The sequence below is a fragment of the Leucopleurus acutus genome (assembly GCF_964270905.1).
Source record: "Leucopleurus acutus genome assembly, chromosome: 11".
NCBI lineage: Eukaryota > Metazoa > Chordata > Mammalia > Artiodactyla > Delphinidae > Leucopleurus > Leucopleurus acutus.
In genome coordinates, this window is record NC_139152.1 from 22,066,473 (window position 1) to 22,093,354 (window position 26,882).

The 26,882-nt window shown below is 37.6% G+C and overlaps 1 protein-coding gene across 1 annotated transcript in view; it reads right to left on the reverse strand.

Annotated features, from left to right (window-relative positions):
- ITPR2 (inositol 1,4,5-trisphosphate receptor type 2) overlaps positions 1 to 26,882 on the reverse strand; it is a 526,257-nt gene that overhangs the window by 142,557 nt on the left and 356,818 nt on the right. Inside the window, exons 39-45 of the mRNA XM_082849662.1 lie at positions 26,392 to 26,579; positions 21,628 to 21,811; positions 20,665 to 20,921; positions 11,319 to 11,519; positions 8,341 to 8,451; positions 4,225 to 4,320; positions 2,651 to 2,773 (exon numbers count right to left, since the gene is read on the reverse strand). Coding sequence (XP_082705788.1) covers positions 2,651 to 2,773; positions 4,225 to 4,320; positions 8,341 to 8,451; positions 11,319 to 11,519; positions 20,665 to 20,921; positions 21,628 to 21,811; positions 26,392 to 26,579 — 1,160 coding nt within the window. The remainder of the gene's footprint in view (positions 1 to 2,650; positions 2,774 to 4,224; positions 4,321 to 8,340; positions 8,452 to 11,318; positions 11,520 to 20,664; positions 20,922 to 21,627; positions 21,812 to 26,391; positions 26,580 to 26,882) is intronic.

Genomic DNA, 26,882 nt, shown 5'->3' on the forward strand with positions numbered 1-26,882 from the left:
TCCATGACTAGCACTTGCATCCTTTATCCTTATTCTCCACTCTTCTCGACCTTCACCTTAACCTGTTTTTAAAAATCTGTATTCTCTACTCTTATACTTAATCCGCTTAAAACTGGACTGACCTAACATAGGTCTTTTCTTGACGTTGATCTTTTTATTGTTACTCATAAGTAGTAACATGAAACTGCATTTTTAAACTTTTTCTTCGTGGGTATGAGGTGATCTGACTCCAACATCTACTCCTCTATTTGTTCTAGGTCTGACTTGGCTGGTCTGGTTGTTCATTTCCCACTTAAAAGACACAGGGTCAGGTCTTGCTCATGTAGCTGGGATAATCTTTCCAGACAGAGCAACACTAGCTTTCAGTCAAAAGGACATGGGTGGCTGTATTCCCTGACTTCCTTCTTCTAAAATTTATTACTGCTCATTCTGCCCTTCTCTTTTTTGCTGTTTTCCTTCCACAATGCTACAGCTTCTGAAATAACTCCTTGATCATGTACCCATGCTGTGTCACTGTATTTCTATATTCATTCTAGAAACCAATATGATTTTTTTTTTTTTTTTTTTTTTGGCGGTACGCAGGCCTCTCACTGCCGTGGCCTCTCCCGTTGCGGAGCACAGGCTCCGGACGCGCAGGCTCAGCGGCCACGGCTCACAGGCCCAGCCGCTCCGCGGCATGTGGGATCCTCCCGGACCGGGGCACGAACCCGTGTCCCCTGCATCGGCAGGTGGACTCTCAACCACTGCGCCACCAGGGAAGCCCTAGAAACCAATATGATTTTAATTCTCAGTTCGGGCTCATTCAGACTCATTCAGACTCTGGACAGTCCTTCTCCAGCTTGATTCAATTCCTGTCACCCAATTTCTTTCTCCCTTCCTTTCTTTCTCTTTCTTTTCTTTCCTTCCTTCTCTTTCTTTCTTTCTTTCCTTCTTTCTTTCTTTCTTCTTTCTTTCTTTCTTTCTTTCTTTCTTTCTTTCTTTCTTTCTTTCTTTCTTTCTTTCTTCTTTCTTTCTTTCTTTCTTTCTTTCTTTCTTTCTTTCTTTCTTTCTTTTCTTTCTTTCTTTCTCTGTCTCTCTTTCTCTATCCCTCCCTCTTTCTCTCTCTCTCTCTCTCTCTCTCTCTCTCTCTCTCTCTCTCTCTCCCCCTCCCTCCCTCTCTCTCTCTCTCCCTCTCTCTCCCTTTCTTTTCCACATCCTAAATCTCTGTGTTCTACTTCCTTCAGTGTGCCCTTCACCTTAACTTTCAGTTCCTCAATAACTAAAATTCTCTCTTGTCTTCCTAGCTATAACCCATGTGCCCTCACCTTCTTCTGTTCTATCTGTGCATTTCGCTATACTGTGAGAGACCTAAAAATCTTCTCAATGGTGCAACTATATTACAAAATGATACCAGCTTCTTGTATTAGTATCTTTTAGAATTTGACTCCTTCCCTGATTTTTTTTTTTTCTGGTACGCGGGCCTCTCACTGCTGTGGCCTCTCCCGTTGTGGAGCACAGGCTCCGGACGCGCAGGCCCAGCGGCCACGGCTCACGGGCCCAGCCGCTCCGTGGCATGTGGGACCTTCCCGGACCGGGGCACGAACCCGTGTCCCCTGCATCGGCAGGTGGACTCTCAACCACTGCGCCACCAGGGAAGCCCTCCTTCCCTGAATTTTTTGTAAAAATTATATTCATGGTTACACACATTAGGGAGTTATACAAAGGACAGAGAAGGGCAATAACTGTCTAAAAGAGGAAACTTTTAACACCTTAAACTCACAGAGTGCTGTATGTCTATTACATCTCAATAAAAGTGGAAAAATTTAAAAACTAAAAAGATTAACCTACTCAGAGTCTTACTTATAGCTACCAATGTTTGTTCAATTATCTGGTAAGATGTACAGGGAAGCAGGAAAAGGAAGAGATTGTCAGTGGGAGAAAATGGCTAGAAAGAGAGATTGGGAACGTCTAGAAGTCTGGACTTCATGCTGTAAGAAAATGAGAGCTATATGGATAAAACCAAATGGGCATATGTCATTTCAATTTTTTAACTTCTAAAAACTCTGCATTAGAAGATGCAAATTTAAAGCTGATCTTCAGGTTAATGAAATTAAATTTATCAAATAAAATTTATCATGCACCTGTTTTCACAAGTTACTATAAAATAGAAATGGTTTTCCTTCAAAAGACTGTAAATTTAGCCTTATATTTATTAGAAGTCCAACAAAACCCAGTTAGAGGCTGTCACTTTAGAGCTTCTGCAGGAAACATGCCAACCTACAATTCAAAGAGGCCAGAAGCCTGTTTTGACCTGAATGCAATCTCTTACTTCATACTCTCTATCTTCTCAGTAGCCTCTTTCCTCTCTCCTTCAAGACTTCAACCTGCTGCCAAGGTTTACCTATTCCTCAGGCTCGGACATGGGATTGTCTCCTCCCTGCTGGCCCAGTTTTTGGTACCAAGTATCGTTTTCTTGTGGACCAGCCCCTAGCACAGCCCTGGAGGCACCATCAGGCATTCCGGGAGCTTTTTCTTTTCCTTGAGCCAGAGCAAGGAAGGCAAGTGCTGAAAAAATGGAGGGACCAGAACTTGAAAATATGATAGCAAGCGTTGACACAAGACATGATTGATAAGATTAGCAAAACAATATAAAGATATAAAAATGTGACACCTGATGGGCCAGAATATAGATATTGTGTCCAACATCTTTTGGGGAAACACCATCATCTCCGCCCTCATCATCCCCATGATCGCATTCCAATCCTTGGTTATAGGCATTCTTCACCACATCCACCTATCAAAAAACAAAGGGGAACAAGAAGGCTTGAAATGCCACAAACAACATGCGTTTACATCATCTATGAGGTGTAATTAAAACTTGGAATGCTTCCTAAGACTTGAAAAGTATAAAAGAATTCTAAATGAAAACAGCCTAGGAAACCATCTGTATTTAACTGAATATGGAAGTATTTTCCTACAATATTCCCTGTTTTCTTTGCGAAATTTGGCTTTGGTTTTTTAATGTTGACTGTGCCAGAGTTCCCATCAACTGGGAGATGTTGGAACCCTGATAAACGTCCATTATTTATTAAGGGCCCACTAATAACAAGAACACATGGTGCTAGACACCGTTCTCTGCCCTGAGGACCCAACAGTGGATACAACAGAGTATCTGCCCTCAGGGAACTTACTGTCAGCAAATCAAGAGGCCAACACAACCGTGAGACACTCAGCAAGCACAGGGCAGGGGCACTAATTCAGGCAAGAAGTAGATGAGGGGATAAAAATGTTGTAGGCAAAGGAAATGGTATTTTCAAAGGGCTATTGTGCAGAGATATTGTCGACTGAATATATAACTCACCGCTCCATTTAAGCATAAGAATAAGGAACGCCTTGCTCCTCTTAGCCCACTGCCTTCTATGGATGGAGTTTTTTGTTTTTGTTTTTTGCAGGTCCTATGCTCTCATTAAATGTATGTTAAATCAAACTGCATCTTATCTTTCTCTTTATCTGCCTTCTTTGAATCCATCCCTTACTATTAAAGACAGCAAAAGAGTGCCTTCACAGGTTTCCCCATAGCACCAACAATGGTGTTTATAAGACTGGGACTTAGTCATTGGGGCACTGGCTTATATGGTTCGAGAATGTTCTCAATGCTTTTGAAACCCAATGATTTTAAAGCATGGTGATATTTCTTCATAATTTCCATGTCACAAGTGAGGAGGAAAATGTAACTTCTATAATAGGAAGACACACTAATGATCTCTGTGGAATTCCCGGCAGGTCTCCACACAGTTTCCTCTAGGCTGAGTACTGTGTAACATTTTATTAATAAGAACAATTACCAAAGATATTTATTTTGTTTTTATTTTCAGAAAGAGGTATAAATCAAATTTTTGAGGGGTACAAACATTTTTATATACCTTCCTCACCTATATTCCAATACAAAAACTAAAGCAAAATTTTTTTCTGGCAAAAAATAATTTGCAGATAGTTTAGGCAAGTGTGAAAATCTAGTTAAGAAAAGCACTTAAAGTGGATAAAGCCAATGGAGAAATCAGGACCCAAATCACACAGGCCTTCGCTATCATGGGGCTTCTGAGGTACTTGTAATAGCAGGTCTTGATGTGCCATGGTGCCTTGGTAGAGCAGTGAAAGCCAGCAGACATTTCCCCTGACATGCATACTATAAATTGTCCCTTTTAGGTTACACAATATTAACACAGCTTTCAAAAGTTTTCTTACCAGTTCTCTGGGTCTCATGTTAAATAGAATTCTTTCTGCATTCTCACTGTCATGTCTACTTTCCATGATGGCCAGCAAAAGCTTGGAGGCATTGTTCTAGAGATACAGATTGAGTTGATACACATGAAAGGTCTATTTCATGGATTAAGGATCCCCTCAATTTGTTTTAATTGAGATTATCAGGACTATTTTTTTTTTAAATCAAGCAGAATTTTAAACTGCTAATTTAGTTTGGCTTATTAACATTTTAAAATAGAGTATTTTACTTTATTGTTAACACAAAATAAAAATAATGAATATGAGAGATATGTTACAAAGGATATTTTAAATATTGGTGAAAAGGAATTTTAAACACAAAACTGAGTTTATATATAATGCATTAAAATCTAATCATATCTTCCTTGACTATTTCCTAAATAGGCATTTCTATGATGAAACTTTAACAAGACACCAGTATCAACGACATATTCCACAAAAATGGCATATAATTTACAAAGAATTTAGCATAATTGTTTTAACACGAAACATTAACACACACTAGCAAATCAAAATTTTAAATAAATTTGAGCAATAATTAGTGAAAAGTAATCTATAAAATTCGAAATTCATGAGTTAGAAACAAAGTATTTATTGATAACAGTTTACTAGTCTCCCTACATGGTAGCATATATGCAACATTTTTACCATCTGGGTTGTAGAAGAATAATATTTTCTATTTCTGTTTAACAGAGAATAAAAACAGCTTATGTTGTCTTTGGTGTTTTCTAATTTAGTTTATAAATATATTGTCTCAAACACGCTTACATATTGAAATCAGAAATGTTTCTGATACAGCCAATTTATTATCCAAAACGGGTACAACATAGTTATACACTATCTTGCAACGCAAAGTACAATATCCTCGACATTTGGAATGATGTTTCTTTGTTTTTTTTTTTAAGTCTTTATTGAATTTGTTACAATATTGCTTCTGTTTTAAGTTTTGGTTTTTTGGCCGCAAGGCATGTGGGATCTTAGCTCCCCAACCAGGGATCAAACCCGCACCCCCTACACTGGAAGGTGAAGTCTTAACCACTGGACCGCCAGGGAAGTCCCTGGAATGATGTTGCTTTATACTGTGTTTTCAATAGCACTGCCCTAGAATTGTGGCACACTGCAAGATGATAAACACGACCTGGGAGATATTTCTATAGTGTTTTTGTAATATTCACTTAGATAAAAATCTCATCCTCCACACATGCAGAGCCAAATGGCTCTAAGATGCTTCTTAGTGACTCAAAATTAACATCTTACAGGATGAAAACTTAAATTGAATCAGTTGTTTGGTGATGCAGGCATTCACAATACAAATTTTGTTAAAGTTGTGCAAATTAATTACACTGGATATTTTTAATACCAAATTCTACCCAACTATTTTTCTTTCAGAAATACAGCCTATTGATTAAATGGCTAATATTAGTAACGATGATGATAATGTGATGGTGATGATGATACCAACGTCACTAACCCATCCTAAAAAGATGTTAGGATCTTGTGGGAAAGGTAGCATTATTTTTTCTGTTCCATTTTCAATTTTTACAGATTTGTACTAATCCTAAAATTCCTTTTTTATAACCTAGCATCCCATATAAACAACATACCTAAAAAAATAAGGCTCCAGTGTTAGTGGAGAGCTTAGATCCTTAGAGCAATATTAATTGACCCCATAGAATTGAAAACTAAAACCCTGGCAACGCTAACAGTACTCTCTAATGAACCTCACTCAGCAGGCCCAATACGTAATAGCTTAAAAATACATCCAATTTCAGAATGCTATTGGCAATACGGTATTTTTTTCTGACCAATCTTTTTCATACTATGTTGGAGGAATAGAAATCTTGTAAATGACTTACTGAAATTTGAATCAGTTTGAAAGTACAAGAGCCTATATATGCTTAGAAATCAAATTCATGTGTGTTAATAGAGGATTTTCTTCCAAAGGAAGCTGGAGTCCTTAGAAGAAAAACAAAAAACAAAAAAACCAAAAATAGTAACAAAAAAACCTACCTATTTATAAATTTAGCACTTTATAGTCCCAGATCAGTTATGAAATATAAATTAAAAGGGACAAGATATATGTATCAGAAAATTCATAAAATGGTATAGCAAATTAGTAAAGTTAAATATACTTAAAATTATAATTGGTTAAGTATAAATTTAAGGGTGGATGGTATAAAATAAAACCTTAACATTTTTAATATGGAATCTCTATAATGTTCTGGAGAATTTATAATTAAAAGCATACTACCTATACCTTCTAAAATTTGCCGATATACTATATCATTCTGTCTTACAAACATTGTTCTCATATTGGCCATTATGTACAAAGCCTCATGGATTGTTTAGAAATGTACACTCACCTCTTTCTTTAAGTAGAAAACTATGAATATTTCAAGTCAAATTCATTCATTTTGTATTTTATACATACCTTGATCTATCCAACTGTCATATTTTGAAAAGGTATATATAAATTATGCCTAGAAACATAAATGAAATTTTAAATGACCCTTTTTCAAAAAAGATTTCCATTTGAATAGCCAAGAGTATCTTTGTACTGTTAAGTCATACCCCATCATTTAATTTAGGTTTTTTTACATAGGTCTGGATTTGTAAATAATCTGTATGCCTATACTTTGACAAATCCTTCAGTATTTTCCCCATTAAGTTATGTCAATTAAGAGTGAGACTTAGGGACTTCCCTGGAGGACCAGTGGTTAGATTTAGACTCTGTACTTTCACTGCCGAGGGCCCAGGTTCAATCCTAGTAGTTGAGGAACTAAGATCCCACAAGCCTCGTGGCATGGCCAAAAAAAAAAAAAAAAGAGAGAGAGAGATTTAAAGGTATAGTCTCTGGGTAAATAAAGGATTTTAAAAGCCTGTTTCTTTATGAATTATGGTTAAAAATGAATTCAAGATATAATAATTTTTTTCTAGTAATTCAAATTAAGCTGTCTGTTATATAGGCCTAGGCTGTTTTTACTAAGTGAAGCATGAAGCTAATTAGGAAAAGGACACACGTTCAATCTACATAAGGATCACCTTCTTTCTAATCTATGAAGATAAATACCCAAAGATTATATATATTGCAAATGAAAATAGTTAACTTATCTCTTTGTTTGCTTATTAAGAGGCATTAGCACAACCTCCACATAAGTAGGACATATATATAATATATATTCCATTATATATCTAAATCTATATTTAGAAACATAATTATAGAAATATCATTTCTATTCTTCTTGGCCATAAACTTACCCATTAAAAAGTTAAACTTTATTCTCTCTATGATATTGGATCGACCTGTCTTTACAGAAAAATTTTATTTAACCGATGATTTTTAAACCTGTTTAACACTAAACATATGTGGTCTTTAATAATTCATCTCAATTGAACAGCATGCCTTTATATTTGGGATTATATCGTTTCTTGTGTATATTCATTTATCTGCTTCTACTTGAACAAAAAGTTGAAGAAATTTTTTTCAAAATGCCATTGTGCTCCTGACCTCTGATAAATGGAACTGCTGGGAAGTATGCGCATGGTTTAAGTTGAAGCACCTCCTCAAAGGGAGTGTGAAAATGGCTTAGTTTATTTGGGGAAAAAAATAAGATTCTAATATATAATAAAAGAAAACAACTTTTAGAAAGTAGAGAGACATAAAACTAAAATGCAGCCCTCCTCTGACATAGTCTCATTAATCGTGACTTGCTAGATAGAATTCTGTAGTCAAGACGAATTAAAAACATATGGGATAGTGAATGTTCAGAACCTTTTCCTCCTCTATATAATGAAAAATAGAAAATAAAAGCAGAAGAAAAACAGCAAAACAAAGTGGCTGCTTAAAAAAACTTCCAGTAAAGTACCCTCCAACTGACATTATCTCAAATCTTATTTGAAACTTTATCAGGAACTTAGTGCTCACGGTACTTTTACTATCCCTTTCTGCCAATTCATTAGTTGAAAATACGATAATACCTTGCTTTTTACAAGACCTACTTGAAGATTCAGAGTCAACTCTGAAAGGGAGTTTTATATAGAGAATGTCACTTCCCCCCCCGAATAGTGGATTTACTCTACCTTTAGTTGGAGCACCAGGTCCATTCGATATTTACCAAGAGGGTTTATGTCATTTAGAATCAAAGCAATGATGATATCAATCCCATTAGATTCATGAGTAGCAATACATGTCTAGGAAAAAAAAATGTTTGTAAAATAACACTCTATGTACGACATAAGTGCCCTAGAAGCCATGACATAAAATTACAGAATCACCTTAGCTTTTCGACTTTTAAAATATAATTAAAATTTAACTTTGAGATTAAGTCTAAGATAACTCAAAGGTTTAACTTTAACTTATTCTTTTGCTTAGAGTCTATTAGTTGATTAGTATTAGTTAAATGGCTTTGTATGAAGAACATAGAGATAGACATTGTATGAAACAGGTATCTTTTCAATGAACCATTTTAATAGAATTTCAAAAAACAATGGTTAAGTAAAACACTCAGTCAATAAATTTTAATATGCCCTTCATTAGAGGAATTCCTTAAATTTAGAATTTTAAGATCTGATCTATCCAGGCTAAGAGAATATTCCTATTTACAAAAGGAATGCGCCCCTTATGCCCAAGGTTTGTAAGTAAATTTTATTGGAAATGATGTAGCAACTTCATTTATCTGCTACTTAACGCTAAATGAGTAACAAGTGATGCTGTTGATCACTGTGGCAGCAGACAGGGAATACAGGCACCTCCTGATGTTTTGGAGACATCTTGTCAATTATGGTGGTTGAGGGAAAAGGTCAGAAGATTCCTTAAACTTAAGTGATTCACAGAGGAATCTGACTTGAGAAAAGCTTATAAAATATCCTGAGAGGGGCTTCCCTGGTGGTGCAGTGGTTGAGAGTCCGCCTGCCGATGCAGGGGACACGTGTTCGTGCCCCGGTCCGGGAAGATCCCACATGCCACGGAGCGGCTGGGCCCGTGAGCCATGGCCGCTGAGCCTGCACGTCCGGAGCCTGTGCTCCGCAACGGGAGAGGCCACGACAGTGAGAGGCCCGCGTGTACCGCAAAAAAAAAAAAAAAAAAAAAAAAAAAAAAAAAAAATCCTGAGAGATAAATGTCAGTATTTTGAAGGTTAGGGTCTACTGTGCTAGGACTCCGAATTTAGTTCATTTTATAGGACTTGAAAATCAGGGACTTGTGGGTTGGAGTTTGTGGAACTACATCTTACCACACAGCACCCACTGTCAAGGTGTCTGAAAAATTGAAACCCACGTAAGATAAACGAGAAAGAGTAAAATCAAGGTGACTCTGAAAGGACTGTTATTTTTCAGAAGGGGCTTCATTTCTCCCTTCATATAAGGAAAGTTTTACTCCCCTGACACCCAAGAGAGGTGTTTTCCATCTGTCTTCTACATCTCCTGAGGTTCTTCTGATTGTTAAAATGTTTGCTAAACTTAGAGGGAATCAATTTGCAGACTGTGTCTGGAATTTGCTAGCCACTTTCTTTCTTTCCACACACTTCCAGAGCACGGGGTTCATAGTAAGTATATTTCCAGAGTATACGGGATTCACGCTATTTTATTATTAATTTCTACTTTTAGAGCTTACCTGATTTAGTAAAAAACCAAGAGTGGAGAATACCTGTTTTCTGTTATACATGATTTTAACCAACAACAAAACCAAATCTTTGAATTTGCATGTATTTCCTTAACTTTAAATCAACAGTTAGGTTTTCTTGTATTGTTGCCCTAGGAGAGGGAAATATAACACAGAGCAAAATCCACAAACTCTCTCACCATGTCACGTGCATATTATGGGGGGGGGAAGAAGTATGCCCCTAACAAATTATTTATGTCAATAATTGCGTTTTTGTTCTACCTACCTATGCATTTACATGTATGTGTGTGTGCATTTTTGTACATATACATCATATAATTCACAATAGAAAAGCAAATTACTTTTTTCACTTTTCTATATTAAGCACTGATATTTGGTCTCAATGGCTTCTTTAAAATTAATATCCAGAAATGTCTGTGACTTGAAAACTCTTCCTTCCAGGGTGGATCCATGCTTGTGGTGGTAGCCCTGTAACAACCTGTGTAGATGTGAACAGTCAGTAAATTCCAGGGTGCCCCCCACTTCACTAGTCCAAGTGTTCTACTGTCTACTCCTTCTATGTGACTGTGATATCCAAGAAAATGGAATCAGAGACAAACACTCTGGAAAAAGGAGTCGAAACCTTGCCCTGGAAAATGTAATACAGTTAAAAGCGCACTCTAGACTAAACCACAAGTCCTCAGGTTTTTTGTTAGTTTGTTTGTTTGTTTGTTTGTTTTTGCAGTACACGGGCCTCTCACTGTTGTGGCCTCTCCCCTTGCGGAGCACAGGCTCCGGACGCGCAGCCTCAGTGTCCATGGCTCACGGGCCCAGCCGCTCCGCGGCATGGGGGATCTTCCCAGACCGGGGCACGAACCCGTGTCCCCTGCATCGGCAGGTGGACTCTCAACCACTGCGCCACCAGGGAAGCCCAAGTCCTCAGTTTTAAGAATGGCCCTACAACGTACAGATTCGGTTACTCTGACACTCTGGAACACCACCTGATTTCTGAGTCAGAACCTGTTCATCAGCAAAATGGAAGCACTATTACATATTTCATAAGTTTACTGTGAATATGAAGGAGATAATATACACAACCCACTGCAGTGGAGCCGAAGAAACCAATGGGAGTTGATGCCACAAATCCTAGAAAGATTGACTAAAGATGAAAACTGATCAATGATGAAAAAAACGTATTTAACGTTTTTTGATAACTCTGATTTTTATCTGGAATATTTTCATGGGAATTTCCTTTTAGGGTGAAATTAAATTAAAATATGGCATAGTATTTGTTAGTCCATAATTCAGTCTTTGTGTGTTTTGTTAGGAAGGTAAAACTATCTGGCAAAGCAAGAAGAAAGGTCTTTTACAGGCACACAAAGCTTGGCTCCTTCACCAATCTGATCCTTTTGCTGACTGGTCAGAATACTTGTGCGTGAAGGACTGCTTTCACAGTTACCTGATTTTCATGGCACGGGCCCTGGCAATACTCAGTCAAGCTCTCCAGGGTCTGGTTGACCAGCACTACATTCTTCTCATTGATGTAGAGACCCAAGAGGCCCAGGCCACCCGTCGTACTTCCACAAATGCAGTCCAAAAACTGAAGGGTCTCACAGACAAGGTTGTAATTTGTTTTGTTGTTTTGATTCCTCAAGAAATTCTAAAGGCAAAAGAAAGCATACCTGAAGCATTAAAAAAAAAAATCACTGTGCTAATTGTTTTTAGTTCTCTCCATAGGAGTGTTTTTCTAACTCGAGAGGATCCCCGTGGTAATGTGGAATGGAATGGCTATTTATATGGAAGCATTTACATTTATTAAATTTCTCCTGGGTTTAAGAAATAAAAGATGCATTTTTTTCCCAAGCATCTATATTTATCAGTATGGTTCATAACAAATATTTCTCAATGTCATTGTCTTAAAACTATATACAAAGGACAAAAACAATAGGTAGTAGGAAAAGAAGGAAAAAGAAACTGGAAAGAAATTCATTAGGGAAAGAAGAAATCAAATATTCAACTAAATGATCCCTTATCAACGGTGTAGCTTCAAACAGTAAATGATGCAACCATTATGGAGGGCAACTTGGAAGCACCCATCAATATTTTCAGTTAACATACGACTGCAAAGAGGTTCACGGCATACTGCTTATAACAGCCCAAACTGGAAACCGCACCATACCCATCACAATGTGACTGATTTAATAAATAAATGTACATCCAAACACTGGAATATATTGAAGCTATAAGAATGAGGTACTTCAATATGTACTGATATAAACATAATCTAGTAATAAGTAATTTAGTAATAAGATATATTAGTAAATGATAAAAGTAAGTGGAAGACCATTATATTGTGTGTGTATTTTTTAAAAGGTTTACATGTACAGATCAGTATGCTTATATGTGCATAAAAAATTCTGGAAGGAAACACAACCAGTTAGACTGATTTCGAGACCTTGCCCACTTGCTGACAGATGCAGTCCAGTAGCTGGAGCAGCCGGGGCCCCGCAGGAACTGAATCGGCAGCCAGCTGGGGGACCCTCTCTAGAACCAAGTCTATCGAGAGATTATGCATTCTGTCCAGTCAATGCCATGGATAAGCATCCCCACGGTCTCAGTGCTCCTGCTAGAGGTGAGAGGTTACAGCAAACTATATGACAGCATAGAGGAGTTTCCATATGTATTGCTGAGGGAATAAGAATCTTATCGATCTTCTTTAAAGAACCAACTTCTGCAGAGGGCAGTCAGCAGAAGCAAGAACTACAATCCTGCAGCCTGTGGAACAAACACCACATTCACAGAAAGACAGACAAGATGAAAAGGCAGAGGGCTATGTACCAGATGAAGGAACAAGATAAAACCCCAGAAAAACAATTAAATGAAGTGGAGATAGGCAACCTTCCAGAAAAAGAATTCAGAATAACAATAGTGAACATGATCCAGGACCTCGGAAAAGGAATGGAGGCAAAGATCGAGAAGATGAAAGAAATGTTTAACAAAGACCCAGAAGAATTAAAGAACAAACAAACAGAGACGAACAATACAATAACTGAAATGAAAACTACACTAGAAGGAAACAATAGCAGAATAACTGAGGCAGAAAAACAGATAAGTGACCTGGACGACAGAATGGTGGAATTCACTGCTGCGGAACGGAATAAATAAAAAAAAAAATGAAAAGAAATGAAGAGAGCCTAAGAGACCTCTGGGACAACACTAAATGCAACAACATTCGCATTATAGGGGTCCAGAATGAGAAAAGAGAGAAAAAGGACCAAAGAAAATATTTGGAGAGATTAGAGTCGAAAACATCCCTAACATGGGAAAGGAAATAGCCACCCAAATCCAGGAAGCGCAGAGAGTCCCATATAGGATAAACCCAAGAAGAAACACACTGAGACACACACTAATCAAACTGGCAAAAATTAAAGACAAAGAAAAATTATTAAAAGCAGCAAGGGAAAAATGACAAATAACATACAAGGGAATTCCCATAAGATTAACAGCTGATTTCTCAGCAGAAACTCTAAAAGCCAGAAAGCAGTGGCATGATATACTTAAAGTGATGAAAGGGAAGAACCTACAACCAAGATTACTCTTACCCGACAAGGATCTAATTCAGATTCGATGGAGAAATCAAAAGATTTACAGACAAGCAAAAGCTAAGAGAATTCAGCACCACCAAACCGGCTCTACAAAAAATGCTAAAGGAACTTCTCTAAGTGGGAAACACAAGAGAAGAAAAGGACCTACAAAAACAAACCCAAAACAATTAAGAAAATGGTAATAGGAACATACATATCGATAATAACCCTAAACGTGAATGGATTAAATGCTCCAACCAAAAGACACAGGCTTGCTGAATGGATGCAAAAACAAGACCCATATATATGTTGTCTACAAGAGACCCACTTCAGACCTAGGGAAACATTCAGACCGAAAGTGAGGGGATGGAAAAAGATTGTCCATGCAAATGGAAATCAAAAGAAAGATGGAGTAGCAATACTCATATCAGATAAAATAGGCTTTAAAATAAAAAATGTTACAAGAGACAAGGAAGGACACTACATAATGATCAGGGGATCAATGCAAGAAGAAGATATAACAATTATAAATATATACGCACCCAACATAGGAGCACCTCAATACGTAAGGCAACTGCTAACAGCTGCTAAAGAGGAAATCGACAGTAACACAATAATAGTGGGGGACTTTAACACCTCATTTACACCAATGGACAGATCATCCAAAATGAAAATAAATAAGGAAACAGAAGCTTTAAATGACACAACAGACTAGATAGATTTAATCAATATTTATAGGACATCCCATCCAAAAACAGCAGATGACACTTTCTTCTCAAGTGCGCACAGAACATTCTCCAGGATAGATCACATCTTGGGTCACAAATCAAGCCTCCGTAAATTTAAGAAAATGGAAATCATATCAAGCATCTTTTCTGACTGCAACACTATGAGATCAGAAATCAATTACAGGGAAAAAAAGTAAAAAACATAAACACATGGAGGCTAAACAATACGTTACTAAATAACCAAGAGATCACTGAAGAAATCAAAGAGGAAATAAAAAAATACCTAGAGACAAATGACAATGAAAACAGAATGATCCAAAACCTATGGGATGCAGCAAAAGCAGTTCTAAGAAGGAAGATTATAGCTATACAAGCCTACCTCAAGAAACAAGAAAAATCTCAAATAAACAATCTAACCTTACACCTAAAAGAACTAGAGAAAGAAGAACAAACAAAACCCAAAATTAGCAGAAGGAAAGAAACCATAAAGATCAGAGAAGAAATAAATGAGATAGAAACAAAGAAAACAATAGCAAAGATCAATAAAACTGAAAGCTGGTTCTTTGAGAAGATAAACAAAATTGATAAATCATTAGCCAGACTCATCAAGAAAAAGAGGGAGAGGACTCAAATTAATAAAATTAGAAATTAAAAAGGAGAAGTTACAACAGACACCGCAGAAATACAAAGCATCCGAAGAGACTACTACAAGCAACTCTATGCCAATAAAATGGGCAACCTGGAAGAAATGGACAAATTCTTAGAAAGGTATGACCTTCCAAGACTGAACCAGGAAGAAGTAGAAAATATGAATAGACCAATAACAAGCAATGAAATTGAAACTGTGATAAAAAATCTTCCAAGAAACAAAAGTCCAGGACCAGATGGCTTCACAGGTGAATTCTATCAAACATTTAGAGAAGAGCTCACACCCATCCTTCTCAAACTCTTCCAAAAAATTGCAGAGGAAGGAACACTCCCAAACTCATTCTATGAGGCCACCATCACCCTGATACCAAAACCAGACAAAGATACAACAAAAACAAAAAATTACAGACGAATATCACTGATGAATATAGATGCAAAAATCCTCAACAAAATACTAGCAACAGAATCCAACAACACATTAAAATGATCATACACCATGACCAAGTGGGGTTATCCCAAGGATGCAAGGACTCTTCAATATATGCAAATCAATTAATGTGATACACCACATTAACAAATTGAAGAATAAAAACCATATGATCATCTCGATAGATGCAGAAAAAGCTTTTGACAAAATTCAACACACATTTACGATAAAAACCCTCCAGAAAGTGGGCATAGAGGGAACCTACCTCAACATAATACAGGCCATATATGACAAACCCACAGCAAACATCATTCTCAATGGTGAAAAACTGAAAGCATTTCCTCTAAGATCAGGAACAAGACAAGGATGTCCACTCTCGCCACTATTATTCAACATAGTTTTGGAAGTCCTAGTCACAGCAATCAGAGAAGAAAAAGAAATAAAAGGAATACAAATTGGAAAAGAAGAAGTAAAACTGTCACTGTTTGCAGATGACATGATACTATACACGGAAAATCCTAAAGATGCCACCAGAAAACTACTAGAGCTAATCAATGAATCTGGTAAAGTTGCAGGATACAAAATTAATGCACAGAAATCTCTTGCATTCCTATAAACTAATGATGAAAAATCTGAAAGAGAAATTAAGGAAACACTCCCATTTACCATCGCAACAAAAAGAATAAAATACCTAGGAATAAACCGACTTAGGGAGACAAAAGACCTGTATGCAGAAAACTGTAAGACACTGATGAAAGAAATTAAAGATGATACCAACAGATGGAGAGATATACCATGTTCTCGGATTGGAAGAATCAATATTCTGAAAATGACTATACTACCCAAGGCAATCTACAGATTCAATGCAATCCCTATCAAATTACCAATGGCATTTTTCACAGGACTAGAAAAAAAATATCTTAAAATTTGTATGGAGACACAAAAGACCCAGAATAGCCAAAGCAGTCTTGAGGGAAAAAAAACGGAGCTGGAGGAATCAGATTCCCTGACTTCACACTATACTGTAAAGCTACAGTAATCAAGACAATATGGTACTGGCACAAAAACAGAATCATAGATCAATGGAACAAGATAGAAAGCCCAGAGGTAAACCCACACAACTATGGTCAACTAATCTATGACAAAGGAGGCAAGGATATACAATGGAGAAAAGACAGTCTCTTCAATAAGTGGTGCTGGGAAAACTGGACAGCTACATGAAAAGAATCAAATTAGAACACTCCCTAACACCATACACAAATATAAACTCAAAATGGATTCAAGACCTAAATGTAAGACCAGACACTATAAAACTCGTAGAGGAAGACATAGGAAGAACACACTTTGACATAAATCACAGCAAGATCTTTTTCGATCCACCTCCTAGAGTAATGTAAATAAAAACAAAAGTAAACAAATGGGACCTAATGAAACTTGAAAGCTTTTGCACAGCAAAGGAAACCATAAACAAAATATAAAGACAACCCCCAGTATGGGAGAGAATTTTTGCAAACGAATCAACGGACAAAGGATTAATCTCCAAAATATATAAACAGCTCATGCAGCTCAATATTAAAAAAACAAACAACCCAATCCAAAAATGGGCAGAAGACCTAAATAGACATTTCTGTAAAGAAGATATACAGATGGCCAAGAAGCACATGAAAAGCTGGTCAACATCACTAATTATTAGAGAAATGCAAATTAAAACTACAGTGAGGTATCACCTCACACCAGTTAGAATGGGCATCATCAGAAAATCTACAAACAACAAATGCTGGAGAGGGTGTGGAGATAAGGGAACCCTCTTGCACTGTTGGTGGGACTGTAAATTGATACAGGCACTATGGAGAACAGTATGGAGGTTCCTTAAAAAACTAAAATAGAATTACCATAGGACCCAGCAATCCCACTACTGGGCATATACCCAGAGGAAACCATAATTCAAAAAGACACATACATCCCAATGTTCATTGCAACACTATTTACAATAGGCAGGTCATGGAAGCAACCTAAATGCCCACTGACAGACGAATGGATAAAGAAGATGTGGTATATATATATACAATGGAATATTACTCAGCCATAAAAAGGAATGAAATTGGGTCATTTGTTGAGACGTGGATGGATCTAGAGTCTGTCCTACAGAGTAAAGTAAGTCCAAAAGAGAAAAACGAATATCGTATATTAACGCATATATATGGAACCTAGAGAAATGGTACAGATGAACCGGTCGGCAGGGCAGAAGTTGAGACACAGATGTAGAGAACAAACGTATGGACACCAAGGGGGGAAAGCTGCAGGGGAATGGGGGTGGTGGTGTGATGAATTGGGAGATTGGGATTGACATGTATACACTGATGTGTATAAAATTGATGACTCATAAGAACCTGCTGTATAAACAAACCAAAAAAAAGTGATTTCATGGGGGAATAAACCTGGTGAAAGGGTAAGCAAAGATGGAAACCTTTATTTTATTTTAATTTATTACTTATTTTCACAAATTTAATTTACTATTTAATTCATTTGAATTCATTTCTACCATTTATTCTATTTCCATTTAGTTTGCATTTGTGATTTTTTTCAATTTTTTGTATTGTGGCAAAATATACATAAAATGTACTCTTAACCATTTTTAAGTGGACACAGTCCGGTGGTATTAAACATATTCATAATGTTTAGCTACCATGTCCATCATCCATTTCTATAACTCCTTTCATCTTTGTAAAACTAAAACTCTACACCTATTAACAACTCCATATTCTCCCTCTCCCTAGCCTTTGACAACCACCCTTCTACTTTCTGTCTTCATTATTTTGACTACTCTATCTCATATAAGTGGAATCACACAATATTTGTCTTTTTGTGTGTCTTATTTCACTTAGCATAATGTCCCCAGTTTCATACATGTTGTAGCGCATGTCAGAACTCCCTTCCTTGTTAAGGCTGAATGATATTATATTTTTTGTACACACTCCATTTTGTGTATCCATTCATCTGTTAATGGACACTGGGGCTGCTTCTACATATTAGATATTGTGAATAATTCTAACACTGATTCATAATAAAACAAAACTCTTTTATAAGTAGCATTTTCCAAATTGTTTGATCCCACATTCCTATCAGTAAAATGTTTGATCAGATACTACACATCCACTTCCCACATGGACAGACCACATGGGTCAGGATAAGTGCACAGGCACATATTCAATATCTCCCCTCTGCAAATAAGGCTTCTGGTCTTTTCGTGCTGACAGTTCTGCAGCAGCTCTCTCCAAGTTGTGGTGGGGTGGTCCACAAGAGTCATGGCTTCCGCCATTCATTAATTCCTGAGGGTCTCATCTCCTTGGAGGATATTCAATCCAATTAATATGAATCTACCCTCTCTTACCAATTCAGAACACCTGCACTTTAGATGCTTACTAGAAAACACAGCTTCAGACTCTGCTGTTGCTCTAATACTGGAGTTGTGCTCTTAGACATGACGTCACCATTCATGTGGTTTTTCTATGGTGACATAAGCAGCATGTACAAATGATGCCCAAAACAAAGGGGCCAAAATTCCTAGGCACATCTAAGTTCATCTATTTGACAACAAAAAATGTACCAAAGAAGATGTAAGGCCAGGATTATATTAATTTACAAAGGTATCAACCTTCACTGCTATAAAAAATCCTCTTCCCCAAGTAAATCAATGAAGTTAGAACGCTCCCTCACACCATACACAAAAATCAATTCAAAATGGCTTAAAGACTTAAATATAAGACATAACACCATAAAACTCCTAGAAGAGAACATAGGGAAGATATTCTCTGACATAAATTGTAGCAATATTTTCTTAGGTCAGTCTTCCTAGGTAAAAGAAATAAAAGCAAAAATAAACAAATGTGATCTAATAAAACTTATAAGCTTTTGCACAGCAAAGGAAACCATCAAGAAAACGAAAAGACAACCTACAGACTGGGAGAAAATATTTGCAAACGATGCAACCGACAAGAGATTAATTTCCAAAATATATAAACAGCTCATACAACTCAATATCAAAAAAGCAAACAACTCAGTTGAAAAATGGGCAGAAGACGTAAAGAGACATTTCTCCAAAGAAGACATACAGATGGCCAACAAGCATATGAAAAGATGCTCAACACTGCTAATTATTAGAGAAATTCAAATCCAAACTACCTCACACCAGTCAGAATGGCTATCATCAAAAAGTCTACAAATAATAAATGCTGGAGAGGGTGTGAAGAAAAGGGAACCCTCCTACACTATTGGTGGGAATGTAAATTGGTGCAGCCACTATAGAAAACAGTATGGATGGTCCTTAAAAAATAAACATAGAGTTACCATATGATCCAGCAATCCCACTCCTCAGCATATACCCAGAAAAGACAAAAACTCTAATTCAAAAAGATACACTTACCCCTATATTCACAGCAGCATTATTTACAATAGCCAAGACATGGAAGAGACCTAAGTGTCCATCAACAGACACATGGATAAAGAAGATGTAACACACACACACACACACACACACACACACACACACACACACACACACACACTGGAATATTACTCAGCGATAAAAAAGATCGAAACAATGCCATTTGCAGCAACATGGATGGATCTAGAGAGGTACCACTTATATGTGGAATCTAAAATAACAGTACCAATGAACTTATTTACAAAACAGAAACAGACTCACAGCCAGAAAACAAACATATGGTTACCAAAGGGGAAGGGGGAAGGAGGAGGGAAAAATTAGGAGTATGGGATTAACAGATTCACACTACCCTATATAAAGTAGATAAATAATAGGGATTTACCGTATAGCACAGGGAACTATTCAATATCTCATAATAAGGTATGATGGAAAAGAATTTAAAAAAGGAAATATATACATACGAATCATTTTGCTGTACCCCTGAAACTAAAACAATATTGTAAATCAACTACACTTCAAAAGAAAGAAAAAAAAATCCTCTTTATTAACTCTGTTTCTAATGAAGACATACAAAGATACTCTGTATCCTCACTCAAGGAATAGGAACTGAGTTGGGAATGATGAAAACCTCTACAGTCTTATAAAACCATGAAAGATACAGATGAGGCAAATGTGACCTTACTTAACAAATCCCGGAGTCCTAAGGTTAGATGATACCCACTGAGGCTAAAGAGATGTGAGTTGAAAATGCAAAGAATGATACCGTAGGAGCCTGATTTTTTTTCATGCATAAAGGAATTTTCCTCTCATTTTTCTTCACTTACATACCAAAGTTTCTTCCATTTCAGAAGAGCACTATTGTTTTTATTATTTCTCCCAAACTCTCTCCAAAACTACTTGTTAGTTTTATTTGAATTTAACTACCTATAATCACAGGCTGTATGCTCAGCTTTCACACAAAATAGAACAAATACCTGCAGTTCCCGGTTGTGATTCTCACAGAGTAACTGAAGAAATCTCAGAATCGGCTGCATGATGGCAATGGCAGGACTCATTGTTACTTCCTCCGCAGACTTTTCCTCAGCGTTTCCCGCTTCTGATCCTGTGCAAATGATGTCTATTTCTGGATCCATTTCTCTTCTGTACACACAGTATGCTTTGGATGTTGCCGAAGAAGCTTCTGTTAATTGCCCTTTCATTCCCTCTTTTAAATGTAATGGTGAATCTCTTACTGAAAATAAAGCAGTATTCTTACATTTATGAATTAACTTCCTTTTGCTAATTAAAAAAAAAGACAGTTATCCAAATTCTCTAACAATTGAATTTAAAATCACCTGACAAGAGGTGCAAGAATTTCCCAAAAAGCATCTGAGAGGTAGCAACTAAAAAATTAACTTTGCACTGGGATATTTAAAAAAAGATCTTAATGCTTAGCCAATTTTAGAAGGGCTCCTGTCTTTGTGATAAATATAAAATGTCAGAGTCCTTGAATACGAGAAGGTGGGAAAATAGGGCAAACTTCAAAAATGTTAATATTTAGATGGTTTGTATTTACTACACTGATGACTTCATTATTCCAAATACCAAAAATCTTTCATAGAGTTTACTGCTGTAATTCCTGTTCTTACAGTTTAAATTTCATGAACATTCAGGTTTGGGCAGTTGTTCTTTACCATAAATTTCACACTGAAATCAAACATTTTCATGTCACTTGTTGCTTTGCACTGATAACTCCTTGCTTGAGCTTGGCCCTACAGAGCTCTTTCAAGGTCAACCCCATGACCACAAAAATTCAAGGGTGGAGTTCCATAAACAGAGTCACAGCTGCAATAATTAGACTAAGACAAGTGAGATAAAAAACATAAGAGAGATCTAAAAACTGTGTTACCCCTCTTTTCTCTCACTCTATTCTCCCCAATACTCAACTATTTCTTTACCTCTCATTCGTGGGCCAGATGTCATCAATTCGTTGTCATCATCCCTTTTTTTGTTACCTAAGTCTATGGTATTAACTGTCACTGTTGATCTTATCTCTTTCTGAGCAGCCTTCATTCGGTCATAGAGAACTTTGAAGAATTTTTCTGACTTTTTTTGTTCATGCAACTGCTGGTAGAAGGAATACTGCAAGAAAACATATTTTAAGACATCTATACCCAAGGGGAGAAAATAATGTTTTTATGTTTGAAATAAACATAAGCATTATGGATAAAAGTCTATATTTAATGTGCTGCCCATGATTATTTCATAAACTGACAGCTTTGCTAGTCTCCTGTACTATTTACTGTGTCCTAATAATAGCTTGTATTTGCTTAGCACTTTCCACTAAAATCCAACATAATTTCATGTTATTGAATTCATCTTTACTGATTGTTTTAAAATTTTACAAAGGTACTGTAAGAAGGGGTATGCAAAGAGCGCTTTGATTTTTATATTATTATGAAGTCATGTTTTGATTCAACACATATTTACTGAGGGCCTACTATGTGCCGGGTCCCATGCTATGAAGGGATAGAACAAACAGGGGAAACAACTACAGTCTCTGCCCTTGTGACTTTGTAATCTAGCATGGAAAACAACCACTAATCTGATGGTAAATGTGAGTCTATAAAGAGTCATTTTTCTCTTTGTCTAAATTATAGTACATTTAATTTAGAATGTGTTACCATGGCAGCCTCACTCACACGAACCCACTGATAAGTAGGCACTAAATTCTTTTGGTACTTTATTAGATACGTTGCTTTGCATGGGGTCTAGGGCAAGCCCACCATAAAATGTATAAAGTGAATTCTGCTTTAGAGTAAATAATGATGCAGAAAGGATTCAACACCCGAAGTATGATAAAACATATCTCACGGAGAGGTGGAAATACTGAAACTTGAGAATATCTGCCCTAATCATGGTCTGCTTAATGACTTCAGGAAGTAACCGAAGAGGTAGGAGATGGGAAAGGTGGTACACTCCAGAGAAGTCAGGATTCACACTGGGTGGGGAAATTGTAAGTTATTAAGACTAAAACCTTGGAATAGATGCAACACAAACAAGAGAAAGTAAAAAAAAAATTAATAAAGATAATAATTCCAGGAACTGTGCTGATAAAAAAGAGTTATATAACCTTGATGAGAGACAACGGGAAGAAAACATCTGAAGAAATAATGACTTCCAGATCAACTAGAATTGACCATAATCCAATATATCTAAACAGTCAATTTTGGGGAGTTTGGCTCCTGCAGATATACTTTCCTGAAAGAATGCCTGAAACCATGACTCATGGGTCCTGGAACTTATAGGTGAGACTCTAATGACATCAGGGCTTGAAATGGATGCCCGTCCTGCAATTTGTGATGTGGGCGACGCATACTCTCCAAGTGTTTCATGAAGTCTTACAAGTTGGCTTCATACCTACAAGGGGGAAGCTCTAAGCAGAGGGCTAGCAGCAACTCAAGAAAGCAGGCCCAAAAGCCACAGTAACCATAGCAACCACAGTGAAACAGTCAAGCTGGTTCTGTTAATTCAAAGGATAAACTCAGCATTCAGAGAACTCTGTGGTCTCATAAATTAAGCTGATGCTTGAACCCTAATATTTTCAAAATAATGGCGTTAGAAGGTAGAAAGGGATTCCTATATATTAATGAGGAAGTTATAGAACTTTGTGGTTCTACTAAAACAAAGTTTTATAATTTATGTTGTTCCTTGACACATATTATCTCATTGATTCTTTCAGTGCAACTACGGGATGAACACGGTATTCTTATTTCCATTTTGTAGATCAATAAAATATGGTTTGGTGAATGTAAACAACTTGCCCAATATTATATAAGTAGTAAGTGGGTAGAGCTAGGATTTAAATCCAGATTCTCTGACTCTAAATCACTAAATTTATAAAAGAACCCCTTAAGCTCAAAATATCAGATGATTTACACAGACTTTTAAAAACCAGGGCTCTATAACGCTGAACAGTATGATTTTAATAAAGATAAACAGTACACTTTTTATATGTGTATATAATCTCAACAGGTAGCATAACGATTTACCTCACAAAAGAGGTGGGCTTTGACTGGGGAAGCACCTCCATGAGCTTCAGAGTATAAGAGGAAACTCTAAGGTTTTTGGGGGGAGCCACGGGTGATAGATAAACAGATCTATGTGACAGAGGAAGGACTTTCCCCCAAGAAGGGGGTGGGGAGACTAGAAATGAGAGGACAGAGAAGAGAAGTGAAGTGAGGAACCAGAGAGATGAAGTAAGACCAGGGTTTGACGCAGGGTGATCAGCCAGTGACACTTCCTAGGAGGCAGGCGGTAGAAGGGTATTTTCGAAAGGAGATGTTTGCAGCGGTTAACAGCACAGACTCTGGAGCCAGTCTGCACGGGTTCCAATCCTAGCTCGATCTCTGACTAGCTATGTGAGTTTAGGTATATCTCAGATTCTTCTTTGTTAAGATGAGATAGGACACAAGTTCCTGCACAGGTTGTTTGTGAGGATTAACCAAGTTATTACACAGAAAGCACCAAGAATAGCACTTGGTGGAGGTATTATTTTCATTGTTGCTATTATTAGCGTGCAATTTGAAATTGTAATCTAACCACCTCCTCTATCCTCCCCCTCAACCATTCTCTAATAAAGTGTATTAAACATATAAATTGATTTATGCAGCTAGGAGGATAGAAATTAAGGAAGAGGATCAGATTCCTACCTTAGTACTACAGAAGCGGCCATGTGCCAAGACAGCCCATGAACTAATAAGAAAGCAAGACATTAGCGGTCAGCGAGACTATGAGAATGTAACCCCTCCTGGATTTTGGCAGAAGTCTTGGCGAGGGCAAGGATTCAAGTTGACCTCAACTAGACCTCTTAGGGCCAGGAGCACACAGTTGACATCTGGGTTACACAATGATGTAGATAAGTGAGAAACACGAATAGGGTAAGGCTGGTACATGAGACTGTCATAACCCATCTTAAAAGAAGGTTTTCTTATACAAAAATCATTGAACGCTATCCACACCAACAAATATTTGTTGAATGGCTATAAAGCAGCATAGATATAAAGAACAAGACATGATCCCCTACTTTAAAGAAGATGACATTTAACTGGAGAGACAGGATGTCATATAAATAACAACCAAACAAAGCTGCACCGGCAAAGTGCCAAGTGAGCATCAAAGAAACAAATGCTATGGGAGCTCAGATAAAGGACTGGTCCCGAAGGCCCCAACCAGACAGGGAAGACTTTGTGAATGAGGTAGAATTTGATTCGGACCATTCATTCATAGAGCCATTCACTCCTGAACATTTATTGAATCCCTAGGCTGGGCCAGCCACGGTGCCAGACACAAGGGATGCAAAGATGGAAAACATGTGGGCTCAACCTCTAAGGAATCATGGCCTGATGAACTCCTGCAGGATAGAGCAGAAGCGTACAGTACCTAGTGGACAATTCTGCCCAGTGGGACACAGGATCAGAAAAGGCTTCCAAAAGAAGTTCATGAGTTGAGTCCCTGAAGAGGAGAAAGTGACATGAGAAACGGCACAACACATCTAAGGAACTACAAGAGCTTAGTATAGTTGGTGCACAAGAGAGAGGACGGGGGAGGGGAGAAATGGAATAAGAAAGGAAAGATGGAAAACTTGAAGAGATTAGATCACGGAGGATCTTATGGACTACGGTAGAGTTTGCCTTTACAGGGAAGGTGACTGATTTTAAGCAGGAGAATAACGTGTGTTTTGGAGAGATATCTTTAGAGGTAACATGATTTTTGTTTTTAGCGTTTAATTAGATGTGGCTTCTACTTGCCATGAAGAGGGAAAATGGATTCTGGATTTTCCGATTAGTTGTAAGCGTCGTTTCCTTCCTGACCAAGGCAAACCTAGAAATATCAGATTAGTGAGCGGCAGGGCTGGGAGGATGATGCCTGTTTCCTGGGAACACCTCCCAGCTCCGGGGATCACACAATGAGCGAGCTCTGCCTTTAAGTGGGGGGAGTCCAGACACAACTTGGCAGGAATTTCAAAGTGAAACACGTGCCTTCTAGAAGCAGTGGTCTGATCCTGCATGCAAGTGAGCACACCGCTCACTGGAGCAGAGCACTGAATAGAAGAACGATGACTCTCAAGTCACCCCTCCTGAGGTGGATGAGCCAACAGAATGAAGAAAAGAAGACATGGTTCTTCTCTCCCCACACCAGTGAAAGCAGGGAGAGGCAGCAGGGTAACGAGCACTGAGAGATTTGGGGCAAAAGGGAAAGGTAGAGTTCTGAGCTTCTGAAAAAGTATCTGAGATGGGTGGGGAATGTTATGGGAACTTGTTTTAATGCCAACTACTGTGCGAGGAGTTTATATGTATTACCTCATTTAATTAATGCACTTAATTCTTTTTCTTCTACATTCAATTCTTTGACGAGTCAAAATGTTGTCCTGATTTGCTGAAAGTAAGCCTAAAATTTCCCTAAGCAAACCAGAATTTCTGGTATCATGTTAGAAATGATGCTGCTAAGGAATGTTCTGCTTCACCGAATAATTTGTGGAGCTCTGTAGTTACTACAGCAAATCAAATAAATATATAAGGAAAATGTGGTTGTTTTTGGGTGGGGGAACAGTCATGAGAAGCTTAATGAAAAAACATTACTTTCCCTGGGTGTCTATAACAAGTAAATAAGAAATACAAAATAACAAAATGTAACAAATGGTCATGATGGTAAGCAAGTACCTGAGTTTGTGTATTTCCTCCTTCAAGCAAGGCAATGCCAAGTAAAATGCCTTCCGAAAAAATTCTGTCATTTTTGGTGCTCACTATAACATCGATGACAAGTTCAGATGCACCTTCTTTATCCAGTAGACACTGAATATCTGACATGGATATCCCCATCTTATCTGAATCTTGTCCAGAAAAGCTTCCTGTGATTAGGAAAAACAAATAAATAAACCTTTGTCAGAAGGCAAAATTAATTCAAATGTTCAAATCCATTGTTTTATGAACCCAAAATTGTGCAAAGGTTTTTGGGCCTCTCACTGTTGTGGCCTCTCCCGTTGTGGAGCACAGGCTCCGGACGCGCAGGCTCAGCGGCCATGGCTCACGGGCCCAGCCGCTCCGCAGCATGTGGGATCCTCCCGGACCGGGGCACGAAACCGCGTCCCCTGCATCGGCAGGTGGACTCTCAACCACTGCGCCACCAGGGAAGCCCCTGTGCAAAGGTTTTT